At 42.0% G+C, this 17,453-nt stretch overlaps 1 protein-coding gene across 2 annotated transcripts in view; it reads right to left on the bottom strand.

The window, feature by feature from the left end:
- The window catches only part of jag2b (jagged canonical Notch ligand 2b), a 54,927-nt gene that overhangs the window by 23,964 nt on the left and 13,510 nt on the right, over nucleotides 1-17,453 (bottom strand). For both annotated transcript variants that reach the window (XM_039782075.1, XM_039782074.1), the window contains exons 3-6: nucleotides 8,477-8,531; nucleotides 4,482-4,739; nucleotides 3,161-3,221; nucleotides 646-776 (exon numbers count right to left, since the gene is read on the bottom strand). In XM_039782075.1, the coding sequence (XP_039638009.1) occupies nucleotides 646-776; nucleotides 3,161-3,221; nucleotides 4,482-4,739; nucleotides 8,477-8,531 (505 nt within the window). The remainder of the gene's footprint in view (nucleotides 1-645; nucleotides 777-3,160; nucleotides 3,222-4,481; nucleotides 4,740-8,476; nucleotides 8,532-17,453) is intronic.

The raw sequence follows: 17,453 nt of genomic DNA, 5'->3' as shown, positions 1-17,453 counted from the left end.
GCGAGGCGTCTGCCAGCCAGTTTAGGTTATGTTAGCAAGCAAACTTTAGCACAACTGCCCACAAAGTACTGCTTGCTGGCGAAGTGTTTATTTCAAAACGTTATTGACATATAGACACTTTACAAACGGATAACCCCGTCATTGTAACCAAAATATGTCTGAGTTTATTTATGACTGTTATTTCACTGTAGAGGATTCTAACAGCGGGACGTACAACATTTTGCAGCTCCCACTGTTGGAAAAATAACACAGATGGCATGTTTACTTTAAAGTCGCCTTGCCAGCTTTGTGGTGCATTCAAAGTAAGTGTAAAATATCCTTTTGGTTGCTTTTTAAAAGTATCAGTTCAGGTATCGGCTTAAAGGTATTGTTTTAGCACCGGTATGGGATAAACCAATCCAAACGATACCCAACCCTACCAACGGCAGAGTAGCATTACTTTTGCAGTGTTCTACATGGTGATATGTTGCTTCTTCAAAAGTCTTTTCTGTTGCATCTCTGCTCTAAAAAAGGAGCTCGCTCACTTGTTACTCATCAAACCCAGGTGACTGTAGCTTGAGGGGACGTACAGGATCAGAGCAGGCACTCAGCCAGCATCTTGTGTGGGAGGCGATGAAGCAAAACAAAACAAAAACTTTTCAATACCTTTATCACACAGCAGTCCACCCCAGTTCCTCTCGCAGTTGCACTGCCACTGGATGTTGCAGGTCCCGTGGACGCATCCGGGGTAGAGAACACATTCATCACAGAACTGTCCCTGCCAGCCATAGCTACACCTGTCAAAACACAGACACATAAATCATTTCACTCATCTAATCCAGTTACCTGCTCTCTGAGGAGTCCCTTCTTTTTCTTTCATTGGCTGTTAGTATACTTCTTTGCACTTCCTCTTAAATGATTATTCTCTTAAAAAAAAAAAAAAAAAAAAAAAAAAGGTTGTATTGATTTTGTTTTGCACAAGTTCCTACTTCTGGCAGGGCTGTATCCAAAGTCAATAAAAACATGATTTGTGACTGTCAGTAGATCGGTGGAACATAAAGTAGTGTCTGATAATCCAGTGGGGTTTTCTTAGTTGATTATCCTGATTTTTGAAGGACTAAATGACTGTGAGTCCATGGAGAAGCTGCCACAATAAGACTCAAAACCAAACACATCACTGAAGTTGTTTTATGCACAATTATGAGTAATAAGAAACATTTATTATGCAGATTGTTGGATAGGCACTAATTCAGGATACAAACCATGGAGCTGCTAAATGTGCAAAAGGGACAAGAGAGTCCACTCGTGGCTGATTCAAGCCCTAGGGTGCAACCTGCCCAACAGTGGAAACGTACCTAATACTGTATCTGCTCTTGTGCCAACCTATCCAACGGCGTCCTGCCAACTAATCTTAGTTGAGGGTGACATTCCAGGGCAGGAGGGGTTAAGAATACTTCCATGCTCGGGTTAGAGTCTTTGGCTGATGGGCTACGAGGGTGGCGCGGTGGTTCTGAGAGCGAGTGGCTGGAGACAACTGTGTGTATACAGTGTATACGTGCACGCGCCTGCAGCTTCATGACAGCGCTCCGCTATTCCAAGGCTGTGGTGTCGTCGCGCCAGCTGTCTTGTCAATTGACTGCTATTTTGAGTCTCCTGCAGACGGCACCGCTGTCTCCATGAGAGACGAGGCCTTCAGATATCTCTGCCATTCTCAGGCAGGGGGTGTTTGGAGGGACGTTGAGGAATACTTGGCATGCTTCTTCCACTGTAGATGATTAGCTTCAGAGGGACTTGCTCATTGCCTTTTAAAAAAAAAATAAAAATAAAAAAGGTATTCTGTGGTTCAATTCTTGGCATAATCATATCATGATACTCATCAGCCCCTTACTTGTGTGGGCGTGATGTTTCTTCCGAGTTGGATTCCAACATCTTGGCACATTGACATTTTTTAAATTGCTTACCACAGTGATTCTTGGGACACTGCAAGCCTCTGACAGATAAGTCAGAACAAGCCTAATGTGTGCTAATGAAAAGCCTCAATTCAGCGGCGCAACAACAGGCACGTACCAGCTTTTGTGTTTCTTAAAAGCCCGTGGCAAACGAGGCAAAGCCCATAAAACTGTGATGAAATAAAAGGCAATGAAAGGAGACGGCAATGGATTTAATACCAGCTTTCTGTGACCTGAGGCTTCATTAAATTCGTGCCACTGCAGGAAGATTCTTTACTGCTGCTCTTCTATTCATGTCACTTTTCCTGTTGACTGGGACTTGACATTTCGGAAAGAATAAGCTGCTTCCCTCTGTTGTCTGTCTGCTAACTGAAATAAAGACACTGATCGAAGCAGACACGAAAAAATGTGAAGCGGTTTCCTAAAACCGGTCATCCCCTTATTATTCCTCGGCTCCGAGCCAAACCCGGTTTCCTAATAATGGAAGAAGTGTCTCTTTCCATCTGGCAGGTGGGAGGAGGGGGTTTACAAATGACGACGGGATGCACCACATCCTGGAAATGTGGACCTATGGGGCCATTCTACGTCACTTTATCAGACTGTCATTTCCACTTTGGGAAATGTACATAACACAGTGGGATATTCATTTATTTTCCTGCCCCCTGCCCTTCAAGGAGGACTGCAATGCGGATGGGGAGGGGATATGACAATTCCCAGCACGTTTACCAGTGTTCAAATTCACACACCGACAACTCCCTTTCTTCGGTCCGAGCAGCAGAGAGCTGATGAGATGCTTGGTATTCTGTGGAGGATTTTAGGTGGCTAAAAATACAAGAAGGCAGGCGCGGCATTGCCCTTTTCTTCTGAACCGAGGTGGAGATGCCCACGAGAGAAGAAAAAGGCTGACAGAAAAAAATAAATAAAAAAATAACAAGTGAAGGTACCTCCGTTTGGCATCGGATATCCATCATTCTTTTTGTTGTTCACACATTCAGGTTGACTTTTGGTCTAATTTTAATAGGCCTAACACTACGGCAGTTGCCTTTTAAAGTCGTAACAGAAACCTCTTACAAACAGACCAAAGCAAAAAAAATATAAAAAATAAATAATCGAACTTGTATAATATGACTAATCTAAACACAATGTACCAGCAAAAAAAAAAAAAAATCCTGGAAGAAGAAAAAGAAATAAAAAAAAAAAAAAAAGGGGTTTTGAGAAGTCACATTTCTTACTTGCATTCCCCTGGGACAGAGCAGCTGCCATGTAACAGGTTGCAGCCTTGCTTGCAGATCGCTGAGAAAAAGCAAGACGAGAGAAACAATTTAAAATGTGATAATTAAATTACATCGAGGAGACGTGCATCACTAAATGACTTTCCCTTAAAAACATACACTTCATTTAAAATAAAAAAGGGCCACAGAGAAGTGGGGGATAAGAAGGGAGGCAACGATATGGAAAGGTGTGAGGAGGAGAAGCTCGTTTGTTTGCCATCTTTCTAACAAGTGCAACAAGACGTGAGAATTCATGGCACCCTGACCAGGGTTGGGGGGCAAGGAAGGGACAACTTTATTGCATGTACAACTACCCCCTCTTAAAAACAACCCAGCCCCTCTCCTCTCCCCTCCTCTTTTCACCCTTCGTCTTCTAAGGTCAGTTGGGTGATTTATTGAAGCCCCCCCACTCTCTCTAACACCACCCACAAGCACAACGCTGCTCTGTTTTAATATAAGCAGGCAGCGCACGTTGCATTTCCACCATGTTTGTTTTAAATGGTATTTGGACAATTACTTTGGCTGAATGTGCATTCTCAATTTTTATGTATCCATTGCGTCATTGCTAAAGAATATTGAAATTAAGTGGATGTGATGGTCAAATAAGTGCACATCAGATTACATGATGATGTGTTTAATATGCATTCATTGTTAATAACAACTTTAGACTTACAGCAAATAATCTGAGCACTTTTCACAAATAGGGCTGAAACTATTGATAATGGCCATTAGATAATCTAATGATGTTTCAATTACTTGCCTCATTTCAAAGTATTTATTTATTTCTTTTATGTACGCAATCTGTTGCAGGCTAGCCTACGCTGCAACTTTTGATAGAAAGAAGCATGGCTGCGACTAACTGTTATTTTCAGTATTGATTAATCTGCCAATTATCAAATTTTTTCTATAAAATAAGTAAATAATTTCCAACAGCCCAAGGTTATCGGTTTAAATTTCTTTTGACCAACAGTCCAAAACCCAAACATATTCAGCTTACTATCATAAACGACAAAGAAAAGCATCGAAACCTCACATTTGAGAAGCTGAAATGTTTGGCATCTCTGTTCAATGACACGATTAATCAGAAAGATGGAAAAGAATTTCTGTCGATTGACTAATCGATTAATCATTGCATCTCTAGAAAGAAGATCACAGTATTTTCCTGACGCTTTGAGGCTGCTCGGTGCACTGTGGGATTGGCTTGACGGAGTTAATATGAAGAAAATGACATCATCAACTTTATGAACTTTTACAATTACTTTGTGGGACAGTCGCAGCTCACCTGTCCTGCAGTCTGAGCCCATCCAGCCATTCAGGCACACTTGGGCCCCTGAAGGCTCGCAGCGATAATGGCCAAAGTAGTCGTCACGCGGTACACACAGCTTATTGCACTTGTTGCCATAGTAGTTGTCATCGCACCGCACTCTGATGCGATAGACGAGGCGAGCCACCGGCCCGTCGTACACGATGGTCTGCCAGGGGTCGCCTGGATTGAACATTCCAGTGCGAATGCTGCGTTCGATTAGCAGCTCCTCATCAACTGAAACAAAAAACAGATCAAGACAAATCAGTCATACGTCACTTTTAAAAGCTGGTTTGCCCGTTACACAGGTTATTTCCTTTTTAGGAAATGTAGCATTTGACAACCATTAGCAAAAATATTTTTTATTTAAAACAGAGTCCTGCACAGTGCTTACTCCACATGAAACACTACATTACATCGCTTCCAGCAAACTTCACAGAGAACAGCATCCCCTGATCTGTTTTAATATTCTCTGGTCCAGCTCAGCTAAAAACACAGAATCCGTCTTACAGGGCTACCGAGCCTACCTTGGCATTATTTTTTGGCGTAATAGATATTGTGATTAAATGATATTTCTGGCCTGGTTTGCCAGAAACATGACTCCAATTGAAAGGTAATGTTGCTTTGGAACGGCTGGATGTGTAAATAAGCAACTGTTTGCTGACAAGTTCGCCATATCAACTTAAAAAGGTGAGGATATGTCAACGCTGTGCTAACAACTTGTTTCTGCTGGCCCCAAGTGGCCCAAAGAAAACAGTTGTTGCAGGGTGCACAAACAGTTGCTTGGGCCGCCGTCAACTTAGTGAATTGAACAGAAGATGACATGAATCAGGATCTGGATTCAGCAGAAAATCACGATCCGTCACAGAACATCAAACGTTAACACAAGTTAACATTTAGCTAAATGCAACGAGTCCATCTTCCCCAAAGGATGAAAACAAAAACACTCAAAAGGAACTCCGAAGGCCCCAGGACAAAGATGTGGAATCTCCTTTTTCTGATGTAAAGCCACTCCCAGTGCAGTGCATTCTTATTCAGCAGACAGATGCTTTGATATCACATTATGTGTGTGTGCGAAAAGTACCCACTGAATTTTAAGTGTGCAATTGAAATTCATTGTCTGCAAATTGATCTATTTTCTGGTGATGGCCCACATCAGTGGCGCCTCTGAGCTGTCTGTATGTGCACCATCATGTTGAGAGGTTGCAACCATTTAGCCTCTAGCACCCTCGCATTGAACATTGTTTGCTTCGGTGGGGCTCACTGCAGCGCCGGCTTCCAGAAAGAATGCAATCTTTATCACAGTGGGATCGAAGCTGGCAAACAATCTCTGTTGAAATAGGGGGTCTGCGATTTCCTTTTTTACTCCGTGGCTTTGGGTTGCAATGACACGCACACGCACACGCGCAGGGGGACTGACACAATGTCAGACAGAATTAAGCAACAATAACAGAAATAACCCCCGGCAGTTGCCAGATAGAGAACAATGGGCTCCGGGCCCAAGCCGGGCTCCGCTACCTCGGTGTCTAAACACCGAGCCCGGCCTCCCAGTCCACTCCACTTCCTGCTCGATAAACACAAGGAAAACAGCCGGCTGCCTTTCCTTTCCTGAGAACACAAGGGGGAAGGGAAGAGAGGCACACCGGAGGACATGACGCCGGAGGAGAGGAATCTCACTGGCAGACCAACACACTGGTAGGCTCCTATGTAGGACAAGACATGAGGCTGGTGCTGACTCAGGCCAAAGAACAGGTTCCAGTGTCTTCTTACAGATGCACAGGGTCATGCATGTCAACATTTTCATGTCTCGTTTCGTGCACAACAGATCCCCTCGAGTGTTTGTTGTCAATTCACGTACCAAGTTTTTTACTTGGGATGAGATGGCGAAACAGACAACAGATACATGATCAAAGTAAACAATGAAATGCATTTTCAAAACTGGCCATTCCAGTCAAATAACAATTGTTAGCAGGGACATACCTGTACATATCTCAAATTTGTTTTTGATCACAAACTGTAAAAACCAAGCCCTGACTTCTACAAATCAGTTTGTGAAGTGATACATGTGCCATGACAAGACATTAACTGTGAAATCAAATAAAAAAAAAAAACAACAACAATATGAGTGTGACCTGCCCGACCCACCTGCCAAGCAAAGGCTACAATCATTACTGCAACTCACTGTGACCTTACAGAAGCAAGCAGACTCCCTTGTGATCTCCCAGTGAGGTTGAAAGAAGCATTTGTTCCAGACATTTGTGTTTCTTGAACCCATGACATTAAGGTTGAAGTCAGCTGATGTCTGTGACCTAACAGCTGGCTCAGTGCTGCTGCTTTCAAACAGCATCCAACACAGAATGAATCAAACCTGCGTGAGCTTCGAAGTCCGTTTTATCACATTCTTACTGTACTTTGAGATAAGAGCAAGAAAGTTGTTCCCTTTCTCATTTTATGCCAGGAAAATGAATCAAATTGGAAGTGCTGAAAATGTGTTTCTTATGTTTTGTATCCTTACATCCGAAACGCATCTATTTTGCTACTTTAGAGCAATTTGGCAGTGCAAGTAGCTGGCAGAAAATCAATTGGACGGTTTCTTAAGCAACATTGAGGCCTTACATCCATCAGAAACATCAGAACTAATTACTGTTAATGTACACAATTACTGGGGGCCCACATGGAGAAACGGCGACTACACAAGGCATGCAACAGTCTAATCAAGGCGCTCTGATGTCAAAATCTATTTCTTCTCCATTGTCTGCATTCGCGAGTGGAAGTGCGTTTGATGTTATGGACAAAACAGGATGTAATGACCTCATATAAATAAGAAGGAGCAAGTTTAGACTGGAGAGGACAGTATGGTCCTGAATATAAATTCCTGTACACGCTTAAATGCATAGGAAAGGTATTAGAGACTCGTGAAAAATGCCTGCGTGTCCACAGATCAAAGCTACATCAACACATACAGACATTACAGTCCTCAATGGGTCCTCTTCCTCCCAGACTGGGCTACTGCTCAGACGGGAAAAAGGGGGTTATACAGGAGTCCACCCAGCGGACATAACCAAAGGAAAACAGGATACAGCTGGTCAGACCTGACCGCCACATCCGACATAGCTGAGAAGAACCAAGACAAGTCTCCTATATGAAGCGTCTTCGGGGCCTACAGTGTACAGTACAACATACTTTCAACCTGCCAACCTATAGTGTTAAAGCAGAAAGTTTCCATTTACAACCTTAATACACAAAACACAATGAAACTGATTTGAAGATGTGAACCGGACGGCTTACACACGTGTTTAACTTCAACTTGTTGTTGTAGCCAACAATTATGTTTATTGTCAATTAAACTGCAGATTCTTTTACTGGATTAATTCCTCGGTCCAAGAAACTTCAAAGAAAAATGAAAAAAGCCCCTCAGAATTCACCAGAGACCAAACTGACATATTTATAATTGTTTGTTATGTCCGACCCACAGTTAAAAACTAGGGATGCTAATTTGGATTTCTTTTGCTGACTCATAGCCGACCCTTGTTAGCTGATCATTAACCAACAGCAGGCGACCGTTCATCCGTCCGGGAGGCACACATAGGCTACTTTCTAGGGCTGCATGACATGACCTAAAATCAAAAATCGCAACTAATTGTACATTTTACCTCGATAACGATAAATGGACGATAATTTAATTTTTACCACGGACACTGCAGGTTTTTTTTGTATAAAGTTTTTTTCAAAAGTCTTTTGCATGATAAAAATGTAAATAGGCTACAATAAAAATCGTATTGTCGGTTAACGGTTAATTATTAACATCCCTATTAAAAACACAAAGATATTCAGTTACAATCAAATAAAACTAAGAAAAATATCACATACACATGTTGGAAGATTTTTTTTTGGCAACCATGTCCACTTTTATTTCCATAGGAATCAGTTGATAGCAGCCAAGGCACTAAGATGTGTGCGATGTTTAGACTTACTGTTCCGTGTGCCGTTGTCCCAGTCCCAGGCCTCTAAAATCAAGGTGAATGTCCGCTGGAGGGAAAAAAAAAAAAAAAAAAGGTCAGGTGAAATTTGGACAAAATAGCATCTCTCCCTCTCTCTCTCTCTTCAGATCCAACACAACGTGTAGTAGTTTTCTCATTTCAGTGCAGGTAAGCCTGATTGAGCAATTAGACTGCTGTCCATTAGAGTAACAATGTCTCCAGTTGCCTATAGAGTGAATGCATGGTAGGAATTATAATATTTAGCACAAAGAAACATAACATTTGCAAATATTAAGCATGCACCACACTACAACAATTTACCACCTGCTGCTTTTACTTTGAATAAGCACTGGAACTAGTCACAGCTCACTTAGAGTCCAACATTTTCATTTCACGGGACTAAACCTAATGCTGCTAGTATTTTTATCTAATATCTTTGTAAATATTAGAATAGTCCAATCCAAATGAAGAACAAAATACTTGACAAGTCATCATTGCTAATGACTACACAATGCCTTGTTTACTCTCTGCTACAAAAAAAAGGAACATTTAACAACAGGCCCTTTGTTATTTTGTTCCTACATTTATGAAGTAGTAAGGGTTGTGTTCATAATGAAGAGAGAATAATGTGGATGATCGTTTAAGCCAGTCATGCAACTCTTCTCACACACCCACACTTCATTGCTACTACAAAGTCTTGTATGCAACTTGGCCCCGTTACTCGGAGGTGCGCTTGAGTTACGTTGCCAATGAAACCCAATGATTCAAAGATAAGAGAGCAGGATACGGTAAGTACAACTGTGGGAAGAAGCCAAGAGACGCTGCAGGACTGAGATGTGGAGAGAGGGAAGGACACAAGGGGACAGCCTAGGCTGTACCAACTTTCCTTTGGCTCAGTATGCAATGTTGTAGTTTGAACCTGCACATACTCTGATGACTCAACAGTGAAGCTTTGAAACACAAATCCAGGCAACTGAGGAAAAGGCCACAGATACACAAAGATAATCATGGTGAAGGTGCAAGTTGAAATAACTATTTACAATTCAGAAATTTTACCCATCATGCAGAAACCGATTAGCCTGACGTGGTCATACTCAGATTCTAGTCAGAATTTGAGTCTAAAACCGCTCCATTGGGCGGTGATTATGGGGTGTGTTCCAACCGAACCAGGAAATAAAAAAATGTCTCTGCATTCATTGGATAGACCTACAACCAATCAGAGCAACGGAACTCAACTCAACTGTCAACAGAACTCAACACTGTGCATCGTCTCCATAGCAACCACTCTTTGCACAATGCATTTGTTCTAACTTCTGACTTTTAGACTTTTTTGAAGCTAGATATATCATTAGTTGCGTGTAAATATGAATGTGGATAACGTTAGCGATAATGATATGCTTGCTACAGTTGCATTTCTAGAGATGAATCGGCAAAAACACGTTTTATTTCTCTGATTCACGGCTTTGTTATAGCGCCTCTGGGCGCGCTCTCTCTCTCTCTCTCTCTACCATATAACGCTACCGTGCTTTGGGGCAGTTGTTGAGGCTGCTCCGCTGAGGATTTTAAAATGTCGTATCGTCTGTAACAGACACGATGGTGGAATCTACACATCTCAATTCTCCAGTGGCAGCCACCTGTTGTAAACAAATTCAACCCAAGCGTTCTTTGGTGACGTGGTTGATTCTGTTACTGTTGATCATCTGTCCGACAATTTGATTGGTCCGAACAGATCCTGTTCGGGCAATAATTGCTCCTCAATGGAGCAAGTCCAGACCAAACTTCCCGACCTCGAATGTTGGGGGCGGGGCTAAGTTCGGCTGGCATCCAGGCTAGAAACAGATAGTAACAAAGACAAATCTACTTGACAGCACCTCAAAAGCTCACTTATAGACATATTACATTACATTTAGTTTAACCTGCACAACATATTTCCAAGATGAACTACTGAACTATTCCTTTGACATCTTCTAATCAGTGAATGTTAGCAACTGAGTCAACCTGATGCATTGAATATATTGCTTTCACTTAAACTGATGAATTTGTTTTAGGTGTCTAAAATACGTTTAGCCACTCCCTACAGCAGTACATTGCTTAGCTTCCGTGTCGGTACTTCTGCCTGCTTCTCCATACTGGGGGCGTGCTGACCGCCATCTACTACACTGACTATGGATAAACCTCATACGACCCCACTTCAAAAAATCCCAACTATCCCTTTAACGACGCAGCAGTATAATTGAAACCCAGATGTGATGGTTTACGTTCTCCCCACTGACTAGACATTGTGTTTTCTGATAACCCACCACTGGAACCTGCTTGGACCGTTTTTTCCTGTCTCTCTTTCTTAAGTCGCCTTCAGCTTTCCTCTTCTACAATCAATATATAAAACAAAACAAGAACTTTTAAAAGGCATGTGGTCTTTACCACATTTTCAGGAGAAAAAAAAAAAAAAAAAGCCTCAGCAGGTATAATGTCCATTAAGAAGGTCACTTTGCCAATATTAGCTGTGTGAGATGAACTCTGCCTGGCTTTGTCCTTGGTTCTCAGACAGTGAGGTAAATCAGCAGCTAAGGGGATTATGAGTAACAGTTTACCAGAATAACAGTAGTGGTGCATTAACAAATCCATTTTACCCTGTGCTGAAATTATTAGTTAATTAATCAATTAATGGATCAACAGAAAATGAATTAACAAGGTTAAGCAAAAAAAAATAATTTCTCCAATTTCTCAAATGTAAGGATTTGCTGTTTTTTTTCCTGTTTTATATGATCTTTAATTGGATATATCTGGTTTTGGAATGTTTGTTGACAACAAATCCTTGAGCTCTGTCAAAATGGGATGGCAATTATTGACTTACACCTCACTTAATGTGGAGTAATTGATTAATATAAAAAATAGATTAGTCGATAAGGGAATAATCACTAGTTGCACCCCACTTCTAATTTAAGCATCACCGTGCCTCCAAGTACAACAATTCTTTATTTTACAATATAACAAGCATTTGAATGATCACATTTTATTTATATATTTAAAACAATTACATTTTGTCAATTTAATAATTTTTTTTTTTTTGTTCTTAAAAACATGACTCAAACGAAGCAAGCTAACCATCAACACAGTAAGTAATCTAGGTGGTGTGCTGCAGGGCACACTGCTAGGCAACCAGCTGACCTAAATAACACTCATTACGTCACCACCAGTGACAGTTGTAGTAGCCACAGTGTGACTGCTGTGACCTCTACTGTAATGTCATTGATATGATGTTGGCCTGGGAGGGGTAGTACAAAAAAAAGCATGTATTTGAGGGACTTCAGCGGGAAAGCGGGAAAGATAAATCACAGGGAGGGGGATTGGAGAATGTGTGTGTGTGTGTGTGTGTGTGTGTGTGTGTGTGTGTGTGTGTGTGTGTGTGTGTGTGTGTGTGTGTCAGTCTGTGTTGTTGATCTGGGGGACCAACAAGCTGGTAGGCTGGTTGCTGCTGGGCTGTGGGATTAAGTAGGCTTGTCTGGCTGTGGGTGGTGGCGGGAGGAAGGGGAGGGGAGTGTTATTGTGGAAGACCACATGTGACAAGAGAAGGGACTAGAAGAGGACAGGATAGGGGTGAGCTAAAGGGCTTCAGTCAGGGTTTGGACACGGCGATGGGTCGACACTCGTGCTGCCGTTTCCGGAAACTCTGCCAACCCGTACGACCGCAGACGCACAACAGATGCGGCCTCAAAAATGGATTATTTGACATGAACGTGGATCATCCCACGACATGTAGCTCGGCTTCTGACCTTTCCACCCATTCCCCCTCCCCCCACCACAAAAGGGGGGGCTAGCTGCCCCAGTCTGAGCATGTGGGTGGGTGTGTGCATATGCCAATGCATACAAGAGGAACTGTGAGTAGCAATGAATGAATTAGTGGCAGGAGATCATGGGATGACGCCTGCCTGTATCGTGAGACTATGCAAATGTGGCAGACAAACCTCGTCACGAGGCAGAATCAAAGATCAAAGAAAGAACAGGTGGCCATATTGTGACCTCCACCTTTCGGGTTTACCTAAAATCCAGGCTTGATTGCTTGCTTGCATGCCAACATGTTGTAATTGTCTGGGTAAATAGTTTCCCGACTCCGTGCATGTTGGGGTTGAGCAAAGCTGTGGACTAGTCTGGTTTCCCACAGACCATCCCACTCTGTGATTAGGTGGATTAAGTGACAGCTGCCCAAATGGTTGGAACAAGATAGATGGATGGGCAGGGGGATAAAGGGGAGATGTGGGGGAGGGAACAGGCAAAGGCTACTGAACAAAGACCCTTGTCCCAACATCATAACTCACCCCCATCCCAATCAAAACCATTGTCCATAAAGAGACACAGTCAGCACGAGGACATTTAGTGTCAGCATGTGTGCTGCTGAGCCTGGGCAGGACAGTTGCTTGGGCAAAGTAAAAAAAAAAAGCTACAGTACGAGTGGTTCTTGTATGTCTTATATCCAACTCAGGAAATATCGTAATTTCATTAACCAGCCCTTTTTCCTCAACTAAAAAAAACACATCAGCTACATTTGACAATGTGAAATACTTCATCCGACACCAAGAAGAATCATCCTGTCAGTCAAATCTCCAAAACCAAACCCTTCCCCTAATGGATTAGAGGATTTACTCAGAAATCCTAGTTTTCAAGTCAAGAGGGGGGGGGCATGGTGAAAAATGAAATTGGATGTTTATGTGCAATTTACTCAGTGAATCTGGGTTTGCTTTAAATAATGCAACACACAAGGGCCATCTTTGCATCACATGGCACCAAATGGACCAAACCTTATCAATTCATTGAATTCAGCTTTTTGAGTGAACACAAAAATGCCATTTTTAGTGAAGGCAGAGTATGTGGTGGTGATGTCTGGGGAGAGCCACAGGTGTAGGTTCCCACGCCAGATGAGGGGTGGATGGGTCAGTGGAAGGTGGCCATTGAAATAAAAGAAAGGGACAGGGCATGGGGAGAGGTGGCAGTGGGAAGTGGAAGCTGGGGCAGGTTGGGGTCACTAATAATGGGATCTGCACGCTTCTATTACAAAAGAGGGGTCAGCCCTCTGCATGTGGGGCGGTGCGCGTTCGCATTCGAAGAATACTAAGACTGTGATATCCAGGCCTGATGTGTAATCCCATGGGAGATCTCAGTCTGCGAAGAATTCTGTATCAATGGAAGGGTGCATCCGCATTGTGGATCTGAGGTTGGATTGACTCATTACTGCATCTTGGGGAAAGTTTAGACCTCAAATGTTGATTGAGCTCTTCGAATTATTCCTAGGAGCTGTTTTTTATGCCTTTCATGCAATGACTAGAACATTCACAGATGTGTACTGCCTATAAAAACACTCTGTAACCTTGAGCTATTTATGTTCCCATATCGTGATTAGGTGACCTGAATGTCCACCTCCCTGTTCTTGACTCCTCCACGAAAAGTTCTCCTGACATCTCCTGATTTATTGCCTTCTGATGGGACATGAGGTCATTGCGATTCCATCCGTGGCCAGTAATCGCTGCATGTAATCTTCATTAATCTGTGATGTCAATCCCAGCTTTTGGTTTTATTCTGGCAGAGTCTACAACGCTATTTCAGCAGGGCAATCAAACTGCATTCTCTGCTGAATAGGAAGGACAGTGGGCGCAACGCACCTTCTACCTTCTTCTGACACTGATCTTTGGAATTACTAGTAAAATGATGAATGAATAACAGCGGTACTCTATCACTCTTAATGGGAAGTAATGGATAATAGTCCCATGAGTAGGATGAAATACATCCCATATAATTATATTAATCAACTCTGCAATGTCCAGTTGCTTCTTTTACTCTAATTAGCTGTTAAACTGTAAGCGAAATAATTTGATATCCTTAACTCCCACACCACTGAGGGTAATTAAAGCATTAGACACCAGACAGGTTGAATGTCATAAAGTCTAGATACCCTCAGAGCACAACCATAGAGGTGTCTAATGGGGGTAGATGTGAGCTGCACTGAACCAGCTTCCCATCACTTCTGCCTGGAGGGTGGACCCAAATGCCAATCTCTCTCAGTCTAGCTCCTCAATCTGTTCAGAGACGAGGATCAAAGACCTCCAGTGGCAAAATCCTTGCAAATGTGGCGATGATGTTGGCAGGCAGAGAAGTACAAGTTGGAAGGTTTTTGACCCTTTCTGATATCCGTACTAAAGATTTTTTGTCCTTTGCCTGTCCCAGGATTTCAGGTAGACGAAATTGGTGCTCAACAATCTTGCATATGTAGAATCAAACCATTAAAATGTATAACATAAAATGACATTCATAAATATGATAATGACAAACTGCCACTTCTCTTATATAATATTGTATCCTTGGGCTTGAGTTTGTTCCACCATTGAAACACAGACAAGGAAGACATCTTAGCATCCTACATAATGATTATTTACACCTGTCTCATCACCTTGCCAGTGACCCTTGATGCCCTTGTAGTGAAACATGCCTGCATTTGTAATTATTTTTTTTTTTTAATCAATTACTGTTGATTATTTTTCTATTGACCGTTTAGTAGGGCTGCACGATATAACCTAAAATCAAAATCACGATTAATTGCATATTTACCTTGTGATTGAACGACGGACACTGCGTTTAATGTTTTTGTATAAAGTAAAAAAAAAAAAATGCTAAAAAGATTTTTGCATGATAAAAATGTAAATAGGATATACAATCTATTTCTTAACTGCTAATTAACTTGTTAGTCCTAACTTTGAACCAGCAAGTTGTATTTTAAGCTCCTCTTTTTTCTGCTTGTAGAGAGCTTCTTGACTCATGAAACTATAATGACGAGGACCGGCAAGTTAAATCAGCCGCCCGAGAGTATACCAGGCAGACACACAGCTGACAACCTGCAGGTAGCAGCGGCGGAGACAGGCTCGGACATACACGCCGCGGGCCACTGTGGACTTGTGTCAGTCGTGCAAGCGGTTTCAGGGAAGTGGCTGCATATGTCCGACAATGCACAAAACACGAACACCGGTACAAGCCTACAGCTGTCCGCAGACACGGAGTGCGGAAGTGTGTCAGAGCCTCCCGGACAGGTTTACTGAGACTCCGTTTCCTGCTTGTCGTTGAATGGTTAAAGATTGATTAACATTTAATTTCATTGTGCTTTCTTTTGAAAGCCTGGCTGCCAAAAATCGCCACTTACTTGCTAATTAATTAGCCTAGCTAGCTATCAGTAAACAGAAGGTAGTGTCTGGTGTGTGTGTGTCAGCCTGCCCCTGCATTTTGCGACTGGCGAGTGTTAATTTCGGACCCTGCACATGCGGTAGAATGTTTTTAAAGGAGAAAGTAGGCCTATCAACAGAAATAAATTATCCAAATGATCATCGTGGGAAAAATACGTTGATAACAGCTTCAGAAATTCGATGTCGATACATTTTCGATTAATCGTCCAGCCCTACCGTTTAGTCAGAAATCAGTTGATCATAGTTTCTCATAGCACAAGATCACATCAACAAATAATTATTTTGTCAAAACAAACAGTCCAGAGGTATTCAGTTTATGATGATATCCTGATACACAGTACATTTTAAGAATATGAAACAGGAAAGCAACCAATCCTCACATTTATAAAAGCTTGAACTACTAAAAGTTTAGCAGTTTTTGCTTGATCGAATGAGATCAATTAACTTCTTGTCGGGTGACTAATTGGTTAGGCACTGATCGTTTTAGCTCTAGAACTACAACCAGTGTGCTTTTCCCATACAAACACCAGGGACTGTCTACAATTACTGTACAGTAGGTCCTCAACTGACCCAACCCCATTGTTTTCACCACGTGCCAGAGCATCAAAACTCATACAAAACACAATGCCAACCTGAGAGAGCAAGTAGACAAAACCAGTATTAATATTAGAGATGCATCGATTACAATTTTCTAGGCTGATTCCGATTTTGCATTGAGTTTAACCTGCCGATTTCATTTTTTTCTAACCACTTTACAACACACAAATATTTATTTTTCTATCTTTTCTGTAACAGAACATTTTACATAGAACATTTTTTGAACAGATAATCGATCGCTATATAATAGAACTATATAAAACTACTCCTGGTGTGGGAAATACACACACACACACACATCTAAAGTGCAATGTTATGGAAGAACCATTTCCTACTTTCCACATCCAACAAAAAAAAAAAAGCGACATATTTAGCAAACTAAACTTCTGTATGAAAACAGGTAATGGCAATAAAATATATATAAATAAAAATTAAATATAGCCTTGTCTCACACACACACACACACACACACACACACACACACACACACACACACACACACACTAACGTTACCAGAAAACAGCATGTAGTTCCTTTTTTTTTAGCAAGTTTGCTTTATTTGTCACTGTGCATAAATATGAACACTACCGTTGCTGTCAACGGGCTTATCTGCTAACGTTAGCTACCGGCGGTTACCGCAGAACAATCCAGCAAATAGACGGTACCATAGTGTGATTTAATGTCACTGCTCATTTTACACACAGTTTAGCAACAAACTAAACGCTGAGGGAAGATTACCATGTTTTTAATGTTGGTTTTGAGCAGTATGCATCCCCACTAACCTGGAAAGCGTTTTAAACCGTAACGTTAATACAGCGTGTTGGGGGAATATAACGTCTCCTGCAGCAGGGCGTCAGAGGCAGATGGACCGCAGCGTTCGCTAACATTAGCTTCTTGTCTCATCTAGGTTCTGATAAACCGTAACTGTATCAAATTCAGTGTGCCCAACGCCATTTCCCGATAAACTGTAGCGGTCATATTTCATGGGACCCACGTGAGTGCGGTTTTCATGTTCCAGCTGTTGCTCAGAGGGGAGAGAGCGCAGAGCCGTTCGCCTGAGATCAGTAGAGCAGAGTGCTCTGCAGAGCAGTGTATAATTACGACTTCATGACATTTCATAAACAGCTGGAGCAGCGGTGCGCCTGATGGAA

Source organism: Perca fluviatilis, chromosome 18 (assembly GCF_010015445.1).
Source record: "Perca fluviatilis chromosome 18, GENO_Pfluv_1.0, whole genome shotgun sequence".
Lineage (NCBI taxonomy): Eukaryota > Metazoa > Chordata > Actinopteri > Perciformes > Percidae > Perca > Perca fluviatilis.
Note: the sequence above shows the minus strand (reverse complement) of the source record. Positions and strands in the feature narration are given on the sequence as shown.